The following is a 20,749-nucleotide window of genomic DNA, read 5'->3' as shown; positions in this document are numbered from 1 at the left end:
TTTGTTTTATTGTGAATAGAATGTGTATTTATGAGATAATTGCATTCTGGTTTTATTTACAATTTGCACATTGTCCCAACTTTTTTGGAATTGGGGTTGTACAATATAAACAGTATGTAGACACTGCTTGTAATACATACAGACATGACTGTTCACATGACAGTCTGTCACATCCATCATATATACTATACTGTATGTCTGGAAAACCTATTATACATAAATAGCACAAAAGACTACAAAAATGTTTCATATGGTTTAGTTGTTATCTTTATGATTTCCAAAATAACTCCTGCCTGTAACTGCACTTGTACAGAGACCACAACAAACAGGCATTTCTAATATGTGCAGATATTTTATTAAATCTGTTTTACGGAGTAACGCGAGCGTGAGTGAGTGACTTGATGAAGTGCACTATTAGTGTAAAAACGATGTAAAAGTACAAATAGCTTAATTATTACTTTAGTAAAACTACAGAAGTGTTTGCTTTTGTGTGTAAAGTTCAGTGTTCCAATCTCCTAAACATCAGACCTTTAAAAGGAGTTTTCTGTAGTTAAAGAAGCTCTTACTCCACACACTCTCACCAGAACCGTGGAGTTACATCTGTGGTTCTTATTTAACATAGTTTATTTATGATGGTCATTTCTGAAAGGTAGTGAAGTAGATAATATATATTTGAAATGTAGTAATGTGAAAGTTTCCCATTGTGAAGATACATTGAAGAAAAATACACATACAAAAGGTTATTAAATACAGTAATGAAGTAAAAATGTTTTGTTCTGGAAATCATTTTAAAATAACTTTAAAACGTATATTAAAAAGTCAATTGTGAGATATTGAATTTGTTGCTATAGGCTGAGGATTTATTCAGGATCAGAAATACCTGTGGCCTTGTCCATCACATGAACAGTGGACATTGTCCCAAAGCAGATTTACAGAAATAAATTGATTACAAATACAGTAATCACCCGCTTTACTGCGGTTTGAATCTGGCAACCCGGTTTATTGTGGAATTGCGTTTGCCACATAAATCAAAAAACTTATAGGAAATGTTTTTATTGAGTTTTATGCTAAAATAATGAAATGTATTAATAAAAATATAATTATTATATTAAAAAATGGAGTAAAATGTTAATACAGTACAGTACTGCATACATAAAATACTGTACAGCGTATATCATACATTCACACAAGAGACAAAGAACACGTAGTGTTGTTTACAAAAGTGTGGTGCAGAGATGTATATACAAAACATATACATAGTGACACTTTAACCAATAAACAAGCAGAGAAACTACGCACAGGCTACTACAGAACTGTATTCTGTACAATACATGTACAGAATACAAAATTTACCTCACAATATTTTCGCAAATGTTTTCTGTGTGTGTTTAAAGTGTGTGGGAGGATGATTTAAGGCTGAAACTATAAAAAAAAAAAGGTTATCGCAGTTTTTTGTTTATAAACGGGGGATTACTGTATCAATTTAAACTTCAGAAATTTGACCCTTTCATTTTTACCCCTAATGAGCAAACCAGATGTTTAAACCAGATGAGGAAAATCCTGATGAGATGGAACCTATCCTTATTTGGGTGAGACAGAATATTCATCCATTATAGTTCCTTCATTGCTGACATTATCACCTGTTCACCGTCTGACACAAGTGCAAAATTGTTTGTGGTAATTGTAGTCCTACTGTAAGTCATTGTAGAAAACATTTCGTATCAGTTACAATCTAAATTCATCTTCATGGTTCTTGGGTTTATCCCTTCATGGTACCTTCATTTAAAAAACATGTGATTATTTTTACTACAGCACTTTTCAATACCTGAGCATAAGTACAAATACTTGGTCTTTATTTATCCACAAGGGTGTGTATAAAGAAAGCTCCTGGTGTAGAATGAGGAGGTTTGGGGTGCAGTCAGCATTCCAATTCACCCCAGAGGTGTTCAGTTGGATTGAGTTCAGAGCTCTATTGCAGGTCAGTCAAGATCTTCCACAACAACCCATGGTAAAGCATATCTTTATGGAGCTGTCTTTGTTCATAGAGTGAATTTTTGTTCAAGTGAAGGGAAAATTCAATGCAACTGCATCCAAAAATATCTTATACAACTGTCTGCCTCCAACTTTGTAGTAACAATTTTGGGAAGAACCACATATGGCTGGAAAATACTTATACTTATGTCCATATAGTGTAGCTACACCATGTTATACACTTGACAATAATCAAAGCAATACTTATATCTATATACAGCTATGTCTGCTTCTCCATATGTCTATGTCTGCATCCCCATAATGTTCCAATATTGATATTTTTTTGTTTACATGCTTTTTAAATCTGTTCTGTGTCTTTTCCTCTCACTGAACCCTGACTTCTCAGCAGTTTCGGATTGATTTTTGGCACTAGGTTTTTCCCAAAATCAGCAGGCTCAGTATACTTTGGCTAAGCAAAATTAGCTGTTTGGAAAGCTTTCAGGTTAAACCCTAGAGTGCTTCATATTTTTGGTTCTTATTTCTGGCTGAATTAGTGTTTGGAAAAGCAAACACACAACAGTGTTCTTATAATATGTAGTTATAAGAAGTAAGTTCAAGAAGTAAGTATAATAAGTATCCAGATAAGTAACACGTCTGGACTCCAATTAAAGTCAGATGTTCAGCCTAAACCACATGTAATAAACATGGACCAAAGTTGTGAAAAGTGAAAAGTTCCCACTCTTCTGGGAAGGTGTTCTACTAGATTTCGGAGTGTACTTGTGGAGGGGCATTTAGCCACAATGGTGTTAGTAAAGACATCACACTTGGTGGTAACAGTTTGTTGAAGAACCACATGTGACTGGAAAATGTCAGGTGTCCCAATACTTTTGTGACCAGTCTGTATGTGTAGCAGTTCAAAGACACATCTGCTTAGTCCCTTTTTTTTCTCAAACAGATATAAACAAACAAAAAAAAAATACAGGAAAGCATTTTTCAAAAATATCAGTCCCAGGTAAAGATTTATGGATCAAATTCCATAGATGTCTAATATAAGTGAGTAAACGATTTTCTTTTTGAATACCACATATACTACAGATATTGCGAGAAGATATTAAAGTGCCTAGGCAGCACTTCTGAGCTCCTTCCTCCTCCTTTTGTATACCCAGGGGAGCCCCGATAAGACCACAAGTGTGCCTTTGGGTATTGTTGGTCTGTAGTTCTGCTACTGCTCTAGTTATTTTGGTGTAAATTTATGCTGTCATATGTACCAGCTTGGCTGTGGATTAACGGTGGATTGTTTTACTATGTACTGTATCAACTGTATATGGTTGAAATAAAAATAAATGCTGTTAGACTTGACTTGATATTGACGAAACCCACTTGACTCGCACTTGAGGTAGATCACATATGTGAGCTAATCATTAAAGGGAGAACGAGAGAAAGAGAACCACAACGGAAACACACACACTTAATACACACATAATGCAGACCATGAGGTATAACACTGACTAGGAGAGATGCACCTACTGTAACATGTGTGTGTGTGTGTGTCGGTGGTGTTCTTGATCAGGGAAAATAGTTTCTAGCATAATACTGAATGATGTGTCTGACTAAAAGTCTGCATAATTTTCAGAAATCGTAGTGAATGTTCTGAAATATTCTCCCAACTAGAAGTGAGCAGATACAGTGATGGCCTGAACATTGTCATACAGATGAGTCGAGTGTACTCTAGCATCAGAGCCGAGACCCTGCAATGTGTGTGCTTTTTTTTTCGTTTATATTTCTGCGAAGGATGTGGTTTCTACAGAGTTTCCTGACACGTTGTGAGGTGTGTGACAGCTTGACACACAACAGTTTCTTTTCTCTTTCTCTCTCTCTCTCTCTGTCTGGCTCTCGGACAAAGCTGTGTGTTTATTTAGGAGATTATTTGTGGGGGACAAAGGGTACCTGAGAGACCCTTTTTCTATCGTTTTTTTCGGAGAGTTTCGGACGATTAGTCCAGGAGCAAGACGCAATGGCGTCGCTCCTGATGCGTTTGTTCCGTGTAGGTGCAGAGAAGAAGAAGATTCAACAATATGAGCACCTGCGCAGGGATGTGGACCCCCGTCAGAGCTGGGCCACACTGGGAGAACTCGGGGATGGAGCGTTTGGGAAAGTCTATAAGGTAACTTCTGTCTGGATTGAAGGATGATTTAGGAACATTTTAGCTTTCAATCATTTGAAGAAGTTTTAGATATGTGTGTGTGTGTGTGTGTGTGTGTGTGTGTGTGTGTGTGTGTGTGTGTGTGTGGGTGTGTTTGTATATTTTAAGGTATGCTACATAAATCAGAAGAACACCATAAATTCCATCCAGTGATTAGGACAAAAAAAACTATATAAGATTATCAGCACATACAGACTCTGGAATAAAGACTTATAAATTGAGAATTATAAATAGAATGTTGTTATTTAGCTTCATATTCATATTGAGTTGGTAATTTTTGAAGTTTTACAGTGAACTGAGTATCTCTAAAGTCAATAAAATGACTTCTAAAGTGCTGAAAAACATTTCTAACACTCAGAAACACAAACTAACAACTTACTGTAACATGCTTTAAATCCTGTTTAACACACAATATCACACCATATTATAACACAAGAGCGGTCACGTTGACTTGCGACTATTAGACGGAAAATGGACACTCAAGTGATATTTAGATTTTATTGATCAAAGCAAAATTGTTTGTGCTCTAAAGGAAAACCTGTAGCTTAGACACTGATGATATTCTAACCTTTATATTGAGAATAAAGGTGTACTTTAAGTTACTGAGAGCAATACAACTGTTTCAGACACACATTTAGAGAACTTCTGACTTTAGATAGAACTTTATATTTTAAGAAACTGACAATTTTCTTTTCTATTTCGAAGAGTTCCTGGAAAATATATTCATGCTTAGTGCATGCATAATGTGTTATGATGTGTGATATTTAATTAGATTTATTTGCTCAGATTGATTTTAATACTGTTCATTATGTACATATCTTGAATGCTTAGACATTCATCTGTTTGTGTTTAGGGTTAGTTTTAAGGTTTAAGGTTTTCTGAAAGCGAGTAAACATGTATGGTTCTAAACCCTGACCTTATGCTGCACCCACAGACGTTTGCAGCTCAGATATTTATATCTCGTATTTGTTTTAGAAAGCTTTGCATGATGATGCAGCCAGTATTGTTTTGTGGTGTCTGACAGTTCATAAAATATCATCCTGAGTTTGTGTTTTGAATGATCTGTGTAGGTTTGCTTTATCTGCTTTTGTTTCCACTAAAAATATACAAATAGGTACGTTTACCTCTTAGTCTGAATACTTGCATGAATCCTGGATTGTGCTGGATTGTCTTGTCTTCCATGGGGCTTTTCATAGCCTCTGGCTTCAGTGCCTCATTGAATTGGATACATTTATCTGGTCAATGAAAAGAATTTGTAAGAAATTAGTCATTCTTGTGATCCAGATTGTTACATACGGCGTTGCCTTTATCATGATTGAGATATTCAAAGGTGACAGTGGATAAGAACGATCTAAGGGTATGCCAGAATTTTGAGAAGAACCAATACATAAAGGATCTCCTGGTTTTCTGGGCGGCATTGCCATTAAAACTTACTGTTAACATTAAAGGAAAAGATTGGTCAGTATCAGCAGTCTATCAAGAAAGAGTGTGTAGAGCTAGATAGCTCTTTAGAGTAGGATATTGTGATATTAATTAAGTAGTATGTAGGTGTTCATTGATCTTAATAAACATAGTAAACATAGGATCAGGATGTAGGCTTCAGAATTATAGAGCTACGGATGGTTTTCAAACAAAAACATGATCTTGTAGAAATGAGGGCTGAGGATGGTTTTATAGAAGACCAAAGGAATACGATTCAGATCTGACCAGGGGTTTTTACAATACACTTTGGGATTGCAACAGGAGCATGTACAAAATGGTAACAAGAACAAGAAACCTTAGGTTGCTGAGATGAGGATTTGGAGGAGAGCAGAAGACTGTAAAACATTTGGAGAATTATTCTAATCAAGAAATAATGGGGTTTGTAAAATCTTCAGGACCTTGTAGACATATGAATGATACAAGTTAAATACACATGCAAGAAGGAAAGCGTCATGTAGACGGCAGGATTAAGATCTAGATGGTAGCAGAAGTAACTCTTTGGTGACTCTTTTCGAGCTTAGAGGTCAAGATCACACAGACTGCCTTTTTTTTTATCTGTCCACAGTCTTTGTAGTTCCTCTTTCACCTTTCGGTGTTTCAAAGAATAACACATTCGAAGAATATAGACAAATAATTTGTAAGGAAATGTTTTAATTTTAGTCAATGATAAAATAATACAATGTAACCAAATTTTTGAAATGTTATTCCCAAACTGGGTGGCGCTGTAGTGCAACAGAGTAGAGTTCGTCCAGGATCCAGACTGTGCTATGGGTTTCCCCTGAGTTTCCTCCCAAATCATACCTGCAGCATTATTCGAAGATGCTGACATGTAAAAGACTTCCCTAAACTGGATTGTCATCCAAAGGTGAATTAGTTAATGAAGTCTTTCTCCAGTGAAAGTAAAATGAAAACTTTATGAAAATAAATATTTTTAAATAGAATAAGGTATCAGTAAGGAAAGTATTGATTTATGGCAACTCTAAATAAGTAATAAATACTGTTCAGTGTTCCATTCTTCTGCACATCAGACATTTATATATAGAGTTTTCTGTAGGTACAGACACACACTGAGAGAACACTTAATCCACACACTCTCACCCAAACCTTGGGGTTATGCCCGTGCTCTGGCCACAGCTTCTCATCTTTAAAACAAATTATGTATCCACTTTAAAGTCTAAAATTTGTAGAAGTAATACGTTTTAGATATTACACATTGAAATGTAGTAAACGTTTTCAAAAATGAAAATAGTAAATATAATAAAATGGAGACACTTCGAAATGTACTTAAGAACACGAGCAGAGTAAAAATACTTTATTACTTCATTACTACATTAATTAGAATAAAGAGTTTCCTTTTGTGTCAATACTAAAGTCTTATTTCTGGGTTTTACTTCGTAACTCTGTATACAGTTTCAGGCTGTGGTTAAAATTGACTTCCTGCTCAAACAAAGTTTGAACGCTCAGTTAGAGATTTCCTCCCTCTGAGTTTTTGAATTGCTTTGTTTCTGAGTAAGAAAAAAAAAGTGTAATTTGGTCAAAACACATGTGATTCAGCTTGTCTGTTTATTATCAAACCCTTTAGAGAAATGATGTTTGTGTGTGTGTGTGTGTGTGTGTGTGTGTGTGTGTGTGTGTGTGTGTGTGTGTGTGTGTGTGTGTGTGTGTGTTTTTGTAAAAAAAAAAAAAAAAAAAAACACTGACTGGCACATGTACACATGTTCATGTTAATGCAGAGTTACTTTATATTTGATATAGAAATAAAACATAGCATTATAAGTGTGGCAAATGGAAAAGTTTAGACACCCTTTCAGCCTCAGGCGCTCATCAGGCAGGTTAAGAGTGACCATTTGGTTGAACAATTCCAGAGCATAATGTATTTTTTTGACTTCTTAAACACTCAACAACCATGGGGTTCTCTAACAAGATGACTATGAAGCCTATACGGCAGAGGAAAACATATCTTAAAATGATGACAGATTGATAGATTGATGACAGAAAGACAGATTTCTTTGGCAGGAAACACACATCATCAATCTATCAATCTGTTATTAATTTAAGATCTTTGGTGTCTTCTCTTCACGTCAAAAAATCCACCAAATATGTAATTTGGTAAAGGGGTGCCCAGACTTTAGTATACCACTGTATATTCCTACTTTTTTGTTGTGTTTCTGTGTTTTAGGTTCAGAACAATGAAAGCAATGTGTTAGCAGCAGCCAAAGTTATAGTTGTTCACAGTGAGGATCAGCTGCAGGACTACATCACTGAAATCAACATCCTGGCGACTTGTCGGCATAGCAACATCATCTCTCTTCTGGATGCCATCTACAACGAAGGATGGCTATGGGTAAAAACTGATCTATCTATCTATCTATCTATCTATCTATCTATCTATCTATCTATCTATCTATCTATCTATCTATCTATCTATTCATCTATCTATCTAGCTAGTTAGCTAGCTAGCTTGCTAGCTAGCGATCAGGTAGCAGGTAGCTAGCTAACACTCCAATTTTAAAAGGGCACTGTGTAAAATGTAAATAAAAGCAATATGCAATGACTTGCAAATCTCATAATTTTACAATCAAACATAGAAAATATATAAAATGTATAAACTAAGGAAAAAATGCAGCATTTTAAGGAAAATAATAAGACGACTTCATAGTAGAAGAGTCTGGGTGCTGAACTGGCCTGTCTGCAGTCTACACCTTTCATCATTTGAAAACATTCGGCAAATCATAACAACACCACAAAAGACACCCAGAATTAGTGGGCAGCTAGAATCTTGTGTCAGACACATATAGCACAACATTCCTCTCCCAAAACTTCAGCAACTGGTCTCCTCAGTTCCCAGATGTATACAAACAGAGAACATGATGCTACACAGTGGTAAACATGGCCCTGTCCCAACTTTTTTAAAACCTGGTGCAGTCATCAAAAAAAAAAAAACGTATTTGTTCTTAAAACGGTACGTTTCGTACATACAAGTTGATATGTTTTCTATGTTCTATTATGAACACAATATGGGTTTATGAAAATATGAAATTTGCAAATGATTGCGTTCTGTTTTATTTACATTTTGCAGTGTCCAAACTTTTTTGGAAATTTAGGTCCTATCTATTTATGAAATTAAGTGTGTTCTCTGTGTGCAGATAATCATTGAGTTTTGTCCTGGTGGAGCACTGGATGACATCATGTTGGGTAGGCGTGGCCTGTCACTAATGATTTTCTAAATGCCCCCTCTTTTTTTCTGATGGATATGCTGATCTGTGTGTGTGTGTGTGTGTGTGTGTGTGTGTGTGTGTGTGTGTGTGTGTGTGTGTCTGTCTGTCTGTCTGTCTGTCTGTGTGTGTGTATGCATGCAGAGCTGGAGCATGGCCTCTCAGAGCAGCAGATCAGTGAGGTGTGTTTTCAGACATTGCAGGCTCTGTGTTACCTGCATCAGCATCACATCATCCACCGAGACCTAAAGGCAGGAAACATTCTGCTCACAATGGAGGGCCACATCAAGCTTGGTACATACACAAACACCAAAAACATAGCACACAACTGAGAGTTAGACTGAGCATTCAAAATAGAGACACTAAACTGTAGTTGCTGTCATTTATTTTCATGCTCTGTATCTGTAGCTGACTTTGGGGTGTCAGCAAAAAACAACAACACACTCCAGAAACGATCGACTTTCATTGGGACGCCATACTGGTACGCAATTCCATTGTTATTCAATACTTTAAAAGTTTCACCTTGTGATGCTTTACTGCCTTACTAACTAGCCAGTGCTATATAATAAATAAATATAAAGTGTGTGTGTTTGTGTGTGTTTTGCAGGATGGCGCCAGAGGTGATTATGTGTGAGACATCAAAAGAAAATGCATACTCATGTAAATCTGACATCTGGTCTCTGGGCATCACACTGATTGAGGCAGCTGAGATGGAGCCTCCACACCACACCTTGAACCCCATGAGAGTGCTGCTGAAGATCACCAAGTCTCCTCCACCCACACTGGTCAACACCCGAATATGGTGAATCTGTCCATCCATTTGTTTATTCCTATCAGCACACACAGAAATGTTAGATCTGTTCACCAGTCTATGCCTTTGATCATCCTTAATTCATTCTTCCAACCTCAATGTCCAACACATGTCAAAAGTGAATTTGTACATCCATCCAATCATTCACACTAAATCCTGATTATGGTGAATTTGTATGGTTAATTAAAGATCTGTCTCCGTTATTACTCATGGTGAACATGTTTATTTAGTTACTGTGAATCTGTTCATACATCTTGCCATCTTTTCACCCGCTATGTTCAGCATACACCAATGGTAAATCTGTCTATCTGGATCCATCCATCCATCCATCCATCCATCCATCCATCCATCCATCCATCCATCCATCCACTCATCCATTTCCATTTCTTTGTATCACCCTGTACAGAATAAAAACCAGTACTATGATAGTGAATGTATAAATCTGTCTATCTGTCATCCATCTATCATCCATTCAACCATCTATCCATCCATCCTTCCATTCATCCATCCACAATATCCAACACAAATGTAGTAAATCTGTCTATCCATAATCCTTATATTTATTCATAATGTCTAACATGCATCTATGGTGAATCTGCATATCCATTTGTTATCTACATTTAAAACTATGAATCTATCTCTGTTTTTTTCTCCACGGCGAACCTGTTCATCCTCATATCCATACATTTATACCTCAATGCATCAATTGTTCCAGTTCCATTGTCCAACACAAACCAATGTTAAATCTGTGTATCCACCATTCATCTGTTTATTGATTAATTAAATTAAATTTGATTTAAATTCAATTCAGTTCAATACACTTTTAGTATTATTTGTAATGTCAGGTGACAATAACAAACAAGCAGCTTTACAGAGATAAAGAGGTTATATTGGTGTATAACGTTTGGTGCCAGTAGGTTTGTTCCTTATAAGTTTATCTCTAATGATGTTCCTTATAAGTTTATCCCTAATGAATCTATCCATCCATCCATCTATCCATCCCTCCATGCATACATCTCTCCATTCCATTTCACAACCTGGATTAGCTGCTGGAAATGGACTTTATATTGCTGATAGAGCTGAATGTACATATGAGCTCAATAATAAATGCTCCTTTTCCTTAATCTGCTCCTTGCTTTTTTTTTTTTTTTACCAGGTCAAACCATTTTCAAGATTTCCTGAAGCGGGTGCTACAGAAAAACCCAGAGTCACGATGGGGAGCACAGCAACTACTAGCTCACCCATTCTCATATGCTGGCCGGAACGGGCAAAGCCTCAAGGAGCTTATTGCTGAGGCTAAAGCAGAGGTCACTGAGGTCATAGAGGCCGAGGTACAATAAATTAAGATTCTTTTTTTTTTGATGAACGTTGTTTAGATTTTGTTGAATTTTCTTTAACAGAAGATCTGACAGCGAAACATATAATCTTTTTCTTTAAGATGACATTTATTAGTTGCAGTAAGATGAGAAAATTTCCATGAGATTTAAGTCTTTAAGACACAGGGGGCTGCTCTTTATGGTTTCTCAGGAACACGAGATGTCTTGTTAAGTTTAAAAGAGAGAAAACAGAGAAGCTGGTAAAGGAAATACTATTTATAGCTATCATAAGTGATAGCAAGATCTAACTTGTTTCGCAGATGTTCTATATCTTTAAACATAACTCAAAACAGATATAAAAAAAAAACATGGTGGAAAACAGGCAGATTGTTGTGTGAGGTTTTAAACACTCCAGAGCATGCCGTTATTAAAAAATTACAACCGAATACAGATTTCTAGCTTGAATATTAGGATATTGTAGGATAGATAGCTTGATAAATGTTCAAACTACCTAACTGTTCACATTAGTTAAATCAGTTACAGCTTATCAACAGCTACTGTAGAACGTAAACTGTTTTGTCTTTCTGTAAGTCTCTCTCCGATCTACATTCCTCCATGGATGAGCCGCCAGCCAACCCTGAGACACCAGAGAAGAAGGATGCAGCAAAAGATGAGCCCGAAATCCCCCTGACTCCCTTATGTGAAGAACCTCCTGAGATCCCTCCCAATGCCGAGCCAAACAGAGCCCCCAAAGTGGCACGTCGGGCGTCTACTGCCCTAGATAAAGCTCAGAAGAAAGTCAGGCGTCTTTCTGTTCCGGGGAACCTCCTGTCTTTTTTGAGTCGCCGTAAATCAGGAATCTGGACTGATGATATGAAACACCTGGGGAATCAGGAGCAACAGGAAGTCATTGCGAGTCTCAGCGAAGGGGAATCAGAGACGAGCCCACAAGGGACAGCGGACAAAGTGATGGAAAGTGAGGAGAAACCTGAAGAGGTAAAAGTTGATTCTGATCAGAGCTTGGATAAACCTGAAGGAGAAACAGAGGAGAAACCAGGTTTGGAGAATGACATGGAGACCAAGGATATCGATGCAAGCAGTCAAAAAGATGAAGAAATGCAACAGGAAGAGGATTTATCTAAACAGGAAACACTAAAGGATACAGAGGTTAAGAACAGTCCAAACAGTGATCAGTCTAAAGATGAGCAAACGTTTTGGCGATGCCTTAGTGGACCTGTGGAAAAAGATGATAAGCTTGGGGAAGCTGATTTGCAAAATGTTCTGATCGACAGGTTGTGTTTGGAAACCTTGCAGCTGAACAGGAAACGGAAACTAAAGAGAGATGTATACACGATTATTTGGATTTGGCTAGACATGGGACAGCTTTAAAACGTTCATCATTTATGGAATCAATTAAACAGCCAGTTGTGGAAGTGTGTTTTGTTGCCGCTGTGGAAAAAACTAGTGAGGAACGAACAGAGATTTTAACACAGGTGGAACTGATAGAGGTTGAAGAAGGACATGTTGATGCTAATGATGAGGAGGAACAAAAGAATGCTGAGGATGGAGAAAAAACCAAAGAGGACATAGATGTTAGGAAAGGAGACACAGGGAAGGAGCAACATTCTGAGACTGCTGAAAAACCAGCACTAATGGCTAATTTAACCAGTGATGAAACAGTACAATTCAAAAATCAGCAAGAATCTGACCTGAAGGCAGAAACTAAGCAAGAGGAACCATCTGGAGATAAACCAAATAAAGAAGAAACACTGGTAGAAAGGGAATCTGGACATGAGGCAAGTCCTGAGGAGATCAATAGTACAGAAATTAGAGATAAGAATAACGTCATGACAACTGACCAGTCAGATGACCCTAAGAATCTCAGACCTGATTCTCAAAACAATTCAATTACAAAAGACAAAGCAGAAATCTCAAAGCTTCAGACTGAACCTCCAGTGTGTAATGACACACATAAAGAAGACTTGAGCTCAGAAAAGATTAACGATTTATCTTTAGCACAAATGGACACCAAAACCACCAAGCAGGTTAGCTTTGCACTTGAGAATGCCCAAGTGGAACTGACTGAAAAGCCACATAGCATCTTGAACGGCAACTCGAATACTGAAGAACCTCACACAGAGACAAATGGTTCACTACATCATAACATGAACCAGTACAACGACGAGTCAGCGAAAACTGAAACGGTGAGCCAGGGCTGTGAAAAGTGTTTCCTTCCAACACAATGAAATATTTTCTATACTGTAGTAATAGCAATGATCGGAATACCCTAACACACCTGCTTTGTTGGCTGCAATAGTGAGAATTTTAACGTTTTGAGATTGTTTTGTTTGTTGCAATGGTTTTTATTAGCTGGTCTAATCACTATGATGTTTTTATTGGCTGGCATTTTTGATAAGCAGATGTAATACAAGATTTGGGGAAGTTAGGGTTTAGTGGTTAAGACGTTGAACTTCAAATTCAAATTTTGGCCACACTAAGCTGTCACTTCTGGGCCACTGAGCAAGATGCCTAACCCCATAGCTGATTAGCTGTGTGAAAGAAATAAAATGTAAGTTGCTTTGATATAGGTGTCTGCCAAATGCTATAAATGTAAAACAATTTGATCTTTTAATGACTGAAGAATTTTGATTGGCTGCCGCAATAAGCGTAATGTTTTAACTGGTCCACATGATTGCTATTATTATGATTAGATGATGCCAATTCAATGATTATGTAGTTTTGGTTGGCAAGTGTAGTAACAACTGTGAAATTTTCTTTGGCTGTTATAACGATTGGACTGAAGATTAAAATGCAGCCATGACACATGACCTACAAGTGACATGTGAGAATGACTGATTAATGATTTCTTTGCATCACCCTATATTTTCTCTGGAAAATGTATTTAAAAGTATATAATAAATTAATAATTAAATAAATTAGCATTAACCAAAGCATCAGAACAGTCATTTTTTTCTGTTCCATGCTATAATTCTGCTTTTCAAGACACTGTAACATAACGTGTAACATTTAGGATAAAAAAAAAACATACACTTATGTTAGTTCTTAAGTGGAAGTGGACGTCACATGCTAGTTTAGCTCACATTTTTGTTGTGTACCTGCAGAATTTACCTGTAGGCCGAAAAACATTGAAAAAAACGCGGAAGTTCATGGTGGACGGGCGCGAGGTGAGCGTTACCACATCAAAAGTGATCAGCGAGAGAAATGATAAAGAACAGCAGATGCGCTCAGTCAGGTATTTTCACTCAGAAATAAATGAATAAAGTTAATAATTAGATAATAACGTGTGTTTTTGTGTGTGTATATATAGGTGAGTTTGTGCATGTGCTTGTAAAATGTGGCATGAAAGCACAGGTGTGTGGGTGGAAATATAAATGTGTTTTGTATGGGTGTAAATAAAAAAAAGATTTGAATGCGTGTGTTTGTGTGTGCAGGCGTCAGGAGTTGCATGCTCTGAAACTGCTACAGCGAGAAGAGCAGCGAGAGTTCGCACAGCTGGAACAAAAACTGCAGCAACAGAGAGAAATGATGTTCCGGCATATTGAACAGGAAATGAGTGTAAGTCAAAATGTACATTTATACCTCTCATACACACACAGAGACACCAGATCACAACATCTAAGAGCACTAGCTGTTTGTGTGCCATTTTTATTCCATCCATCCATCCATCCATCCATCCATCCATCCATCCATCCATACATCTATCTATTTCATTGTATCGTCCTGTACAGAGTAAGAAGCACTACTATGATAGTGAACTGCAGCGTCTGGAAAAACAGTATGAACAGCAGAGCCAGAAAATGGAGGCCGAGCACACATTACGTCTCAGAGAGGAAGCCCGGCGTCTCAAATCTCAGCAAGAAAAAGAGCTGAGAGCCCATAAAATGGACCCAAAAGAGGTAGAAAATCATCCTAAACATATTAAGAGACTATGGAATGAACAATCATTTGTTCCCACAATGGTTCCTGAAATGTTAAAAACTGATACAGTATATGGGGCACCACAAGTAACATGGTATATATTATATATGGTATATCTATTTTTATTTTTTTTACAAATTCATTAACCACTAGCAAACAAAAAGAGCTAGGAATGAATAAGAAAACTGCACTTCTTATTATTGTGGACTATCTCCCAAAGCTTTGCAGTTTCAATGCCTTCAAACTCCACTAATACTTGCTTTAATTTTTGTTCTAATCCTTTCTCTTTTCCTCATTGGTTTGTTACCTAATTGTTTTCACCTGTTTAGTGTTATATATTCTTCATATTCTTCAAGTCTTACCATTTATGCATTGTTTTCATATTCATTTTTGGTTTTCGATTGTTGCCTGTGTTCTGACATTAAATACGGATTATTATGTAACTTTATTAAAAACATTCCTATAATAATAAAACCTACTTTATTTCATAACTCTGCATTCCAGGTAATCCAGTTTGAGATCAGCAAAAATATCACATACTTAAAAAATAAGCATTTATTCATTCATGCTTTATTCGTTTAATGTGGAAAAAATACATATATAACAACCTCTGTGAGTTACAGGAACAGCGTTTCCTGCAGAAGCAGCAGCAGGAGCTAAATGAGGCACTACAGAAAGGTGTACAGGAACACAAGAGGAAAGTGGCGTCTATGGAGTGGGACATCACTGTCAAATCTCAGCAACTCAAGAGAGGTAGGGAGGCCACAACATACACCATACAGTAATAAAAAATATTAGCTATAACATAGTTTTTTTAGGGCCTATTTAGATTTGCAACAGGAATTCAAGTATGTGTTAGAGGGTTTTACTTGTCATCTTAACCCCTATGTAACCCTTTCTAGTAAACTTTAACGTAACAAAAAAACCCACTATGTACAGTCATAAAACTATTCAGAAATGTCAAATGTTTGAAGCTCATCAGTCCTGTGGTCTGCAGACCTACACCTCATAGTGTGTGTTTAAAACTGATTCAGAACAGAGACACAACTAAGCTGAAGCTTTTGTATGTTTATTTATTTCAGCACGTGAGTCTGTCATCTGGGAGCTGGAACAGCGCCACCTGCAGGAGAAATACCATTTATTTAAGCAACAGGTAAAGGAGCAGTACTCTCTCCAGAGACAGCAGCTCAGTCGGAGACACAGCAAGGTGAGTTTTCGATGATCTGGGCAGCCTAGGTTAAATTAATACTGCAAAGTCTTGTTTTTTTACATCGTATTCTTGCTCTTTTGCGCAGGATGTCGAACGCGTGTCCCGATTTCAGCAGAGCCTGATGGATGAACAGAAGTCCTCTCAGGCTCAGGAAAGAGCTCAACTCCAAAGGGCCCAACGTGCCGAGGTCAAAAGTCACCTAAACCGGTTCAGACAAGATCTGAGGAAGCAGGGGTTGAGCGGAGCTGAGCAGAGACAGAAACTCACCCAGGTAACATGATGTAAAGCAGGAGGTGCCCACACTTTTTCAGCTTGTGAGTTACTTTTAAAATGCGAAAAATGTAAATTATTTTTAATATTTCATATTTTTATATTTATATATATATATATATATATATATATATATATATATATATACATACAGACACACAGACACACACAGACTGATCAGGCATAAGAATATAATATTGTAGCATTATGACCAGTTAAGTGAATAACACTGATTATCTCTTCATCATGGCACCTGTTAGTGGGTGGGATATATTAGGCAGCATGTGAACATTTTGTCCTCAAAGTTGACATGTTAAAATCAGGAAAAATGGGCAAGTGTAAGGATTTGAGCGAGTTTGACAAGGGTCAAATTGTGATGGCTAGACGACTGAGTCCAAAACCGCACCTCTTGTGGGCTGTTTCCGGTCTGCAATGGTCAGTGTCTATCATAAGTGGTCTAAGGAAGAAACAGAGGTGAATTGGCAACTGGGTCATGGGCTTCATATTATTTCGAATAGTTCACGCAGCTGCTATGAGCATGACATGGTGAATAAAGGTTCAGGATGATGATTGTTTGTTCTGTAATTAAAAATAGTGTATATGTGGAAGATAGCGGAAGACTTCATTCACGCCTGGTGTTTTCAAAATCCGGTTTCTACATTTTTACACATAAGGCTATGTGGGAACTGTTTTCAAAATGTTTCGTTGGTTTAAATAACATCAAGCACTTTTTACCTCCTGGCAAATCAGATGATGTGTTGATGGTCGAACAAGAAAAACAAAAAAAATGGAGGACAATATGCTAGGGGATAGCAAAGTCTGAGTCTGAGAGAGAGCAAGACTTTATGGCATTTGATTTGATTTTTTTTCCTCTAATTTTCTTCTTATTTTTCTGCCTTTAAAGATACAGCAAAGCCAACAAACTCATTTTCTACCAAACTATATTTAGTCTAACTGCATGACTAAAAAATAATATACCTTATTTAGATCTAGATATCTTTGGACATTGTTTTTTTCTGTTTTAATACAAATATCTCCCCAATCAGTACTTTTTTGCTTAAAAAAAAACCAACCATTTGTTGTATACATATTTTGCTAATCAGAGTTGGAAAGTGGGGAAAAAAGCCTTTTTTTTAGGAATTTATCAGAGTTGCTTTTATGTAATCCTCTGAGTAAAGATGTAGTCTCCATAATCCACGGAGTGATAGCTGGTGATGTTCCAATGGAATATTAATTGCCGTCTAGCTAAAAAAAGAAGTCTAAATCTTCAGAACGAAACTCTTTCCAGCCTTTGAGACCACTGAAAGTTGCATAGCAGGACAAACCTCAAGCTGAATCTTAAGTGTTTTAGACCTGATTTATTTTTGCAGTGATGAAGCCAGAAGAGCTGAAGAGCTTTGGGCAAGAACCGAACACACGACTTAAATTACAAAAGGGATTGCATGACATCTCAGGGATGTATAATATGGATATTTGTATAAATTGCACAGTACTGAGAATGAGAGAAATTTGATACTGTAATATTTTTTGGTGCGCTGTGCTTGTATGCACCCTGCTATGTATAATATTTAATATGACTCGACTCGATTAGTTAAAGTAAATATTGTGTGCTCTCAGTTTCTTTTTCCTTTTAAATCTGATCTCTCTGTCTTTGCCTCTCTATGTCTATCTCTCCTCCTGCCACTGTTTTCTAATCACTTTATCTGTCTTGTATTCTTTTCCTTACTCTTTTTTCTCTCAGTTTATGTTGGAGGAGGAGAACAGGCAGAAGCAGGAGTTCAAGACCCTGCAGGAGACTCAGGAGATCCAGTTAAAGGAATTGCAAGATCAGTGCGATTTCAACATCACAGAGCTCCAGCAGCTACAGGTACAGTAAACCACAACCCTTCTATCAACCTGCGTCAACTCGATATCACTAATCAATCTGAAATCTGTGACTAAATGCTCTACAGTGCCCAGTTCCTACTACATATCATGTTGCAGAGGGTTAAACAGAAAAGTGAAAAAAAAAAATTACTTTTAAATATTTGAAATATTATTGAGCTAAGCAAAATTGAATGATGAACCTGAAGCTTATAAGATTCTGCTTACTGACAACAAGGTTACCTCATAGCTTCCAGACTTTAATCAAAGATGCAGATTTTATACAACAAAAATGTCTTGCCCGATTAATTAGATGTGTACAGATAATTATTTATTTGATATTAGGTCAAGTTTAAAAGACATCAGGAAATGAGAAGGTACATTTTTTCATTTTGTGCTTGTATGTGTGTTTTAGAATGAGAAACTGCAGGTTCTGGTGGAGATGGAGAAGAAGAAAATCAAGAGGTTGGATGATGAGCACACACTAGAACTGAATGAATGGAGAGATAAACTAGCCTGCAGAAAAGAGGTAAATACATGCAGCAAATATATTATATTACTAATACTAAGTAAGGTTTTCGCACACCACCCCACTCATTCCCCTGGCTTTCTGCTGTAGCTGCCCACATTTAAAACACAAAGCCAAATAAATGGACCAGCACCGCTCTACCTCAGAGCATTTATCGCACCCCACACTACACCACACTCCCTCTGACCCTCAACCACTGCTGACTGGACCCACCATCTCTTAGGGTACAAGAAAGACGTGCTCGAAGACTCTTTGTTCTCAGACCTAGATGGTGGAACGTATCTCCACCTGATGTCTGACCAGCTGAGACTCTAGCATTCTTCAAACAATGTCTAAAGAGCTACTTCTTCAAAAGGTTTTTAAAATTAGCACTTCTAAAAAAAAAACATAATTTTCTCTTCAAACCAAGTTTTAGACTGAAATATATATACTGAAATAAAGTTTGTTTGAATTGTCTGCATCTGTGCTGCTTCGCGTCCACTAATAATAAAGCTGCTGGTGTTAACTATTTGTAATTAAAAAACATTTTCTATGTTATCCTCTTTAATTAGTAAATCATTAGTATCATTTAGGCCATCTTGTCCAAATTTGGAGATAATATTCACTATATCCGTGAAATGACATATTAAATGATCCATCCATACCAAATGATTCGTTTAAACTGACCGGAACTCCCTATGCATTCAGCGGCTTGAACACACACCTTTCATCCAATCAGAATTTAGCATTCAGACAAATGATCAAAAATGATTAACAATCAGATTTACCTGACAAATTGTGTTTGGAGATGTGGAGTGTGTGTGTGTGTGTGTGTGTGTGTGTGTGTGTGTGTGTCTGTGTGTGTGTGTGTGTGTGTGTGTGTATATTAATTTCTAGGTGAAGACCAAATGTCCTCTTAAACATAGGCATGTCCAACACCTCTAATCTTTTTGAAGTTCTCCTACAGCTTTTAAAAAGAAATATAGAATTATAAAAATAATAAACCACTTTAATCATAATGTGTGTGTGTTTGTGTGTAGGCCCTGGAAGAAGACCTGGCACGTAAAAAGAGAGAATATGAAGGAACAAGGAGACGAAGTGAACCAGAAACACGATACGCTCGCCGCTCCAGATTCTTCCCAAACATCAGTTTTAACTGAACAGCTTACACTCATTGTACATGTGTTTATATGTTGATGTTTATAGTTGTTAAATGCTGAACATCTGGAAGTGCAGCTTCTTCTGATAAGAACACAGAACTGCACTACTGACTCGAAAGCTAGTGTGAGGTGGGGGATTGGGTGAGATATTACATCAAATAATACAAGGTAGACAAGTGAGTGAGTAAGTCATTCAGTCATTCAGTCAGTCAGAAAGAAAGAAAGAAAGAAAGAAAGAAAGAAAGAAAGAAAGAAAGAAAGAAAGAAAGAAAGAATTTTTGTTTCTAACCCAGATAGATAGATAGACAGACAGACAGACAGACAGACAGATAGACAGACAGACAAATATGCATACAAACTATGTATATGCATACAAAGAAAGAAAAAAAAAAGAAACATGCAAATAAAACTAATAGAGAAAGACAAAGCGATATACAGAGCCAACCAGACAGACAGACAGACAGATAAAAATAATAATTTTAGAGACTGACAAACAGATATGTATATAAAATTGCATTCTATTATCATCTGCCTCTACTGTGAGCTCAGGTGCACCACTGATTACTTTCCCTTATATAATGTAAATGTAGTAAATATATACTGTATGTGTAAATAATTGTGTGTGATCCAATGTATGTAAATAACCCACCTGTGTGCCTTTAGTTTTTTGTATCTAGTTTGTGTTTAATTACATATCCATGTAGTAATGCTGCACTGTGTATATATACCAAAACTCTCTTGCTCAGTTTTATAACATGAAGTTAAAATGACACATTAAAACAACCACTTGTAGATTGACAA

At 36.8% G+C, this 20,749-nt stretch overlaps 1 protein-coding gene across 1 annotated transcript; it reads left to right on the top strand.

The window, feature by feature from the left end:
- Window positions 1-3,809: 3,809 nt before the first annotated feature.
- Window positions 3,810-20,749, top strand: si:dkey-81j8.6 (serine/threonine-protein kinase 10). The gene is given in 18 exon segments (XM_046861926.1): window positions 3,810-4,135; window positions 7,836-8,000; window positions 8,803-8,851; window positions 9,016-9,165; window positions 9,280-9,352; window positions 9,479-9,673; window positions 10,839-11,013; window positions 11,590-12,385; window positions 12,388-13,202; window positions 14,121-14,251; window positions 14,451-14,574; window positions 14,748-14,915; window positions 15,561-15,690; window positions 16,020-16,144; window positions 16,233-16,418; window positions 18,159-18,284; window positions 18,696-18,809; window positions 19,829-20,749. Coding segments are annotated over 18 exon segments (3,792 nt in total). The 5' UTR covers window positions 3,810-3,985; the 3' UTR covers window positions 19,949-20,749.

The sequence above is a fragment of the Silurus meridionalis genome, chromosome 11 (assembly GCF_014805685.1).
Source record: "Silurus meridionalis isolate SWU-2019-XX chromosome 11, ASM1480568v1, whole genome shotgun sequence".
NCBI lineage: Eukaryota > Metazoa > Chordata > Actinopteri > Siluriformes > Siluridae > Silurus > Silurus meridionalis.
This window is presented reverse-complemented; position numbering and strand designations above follow the sequence as displayed.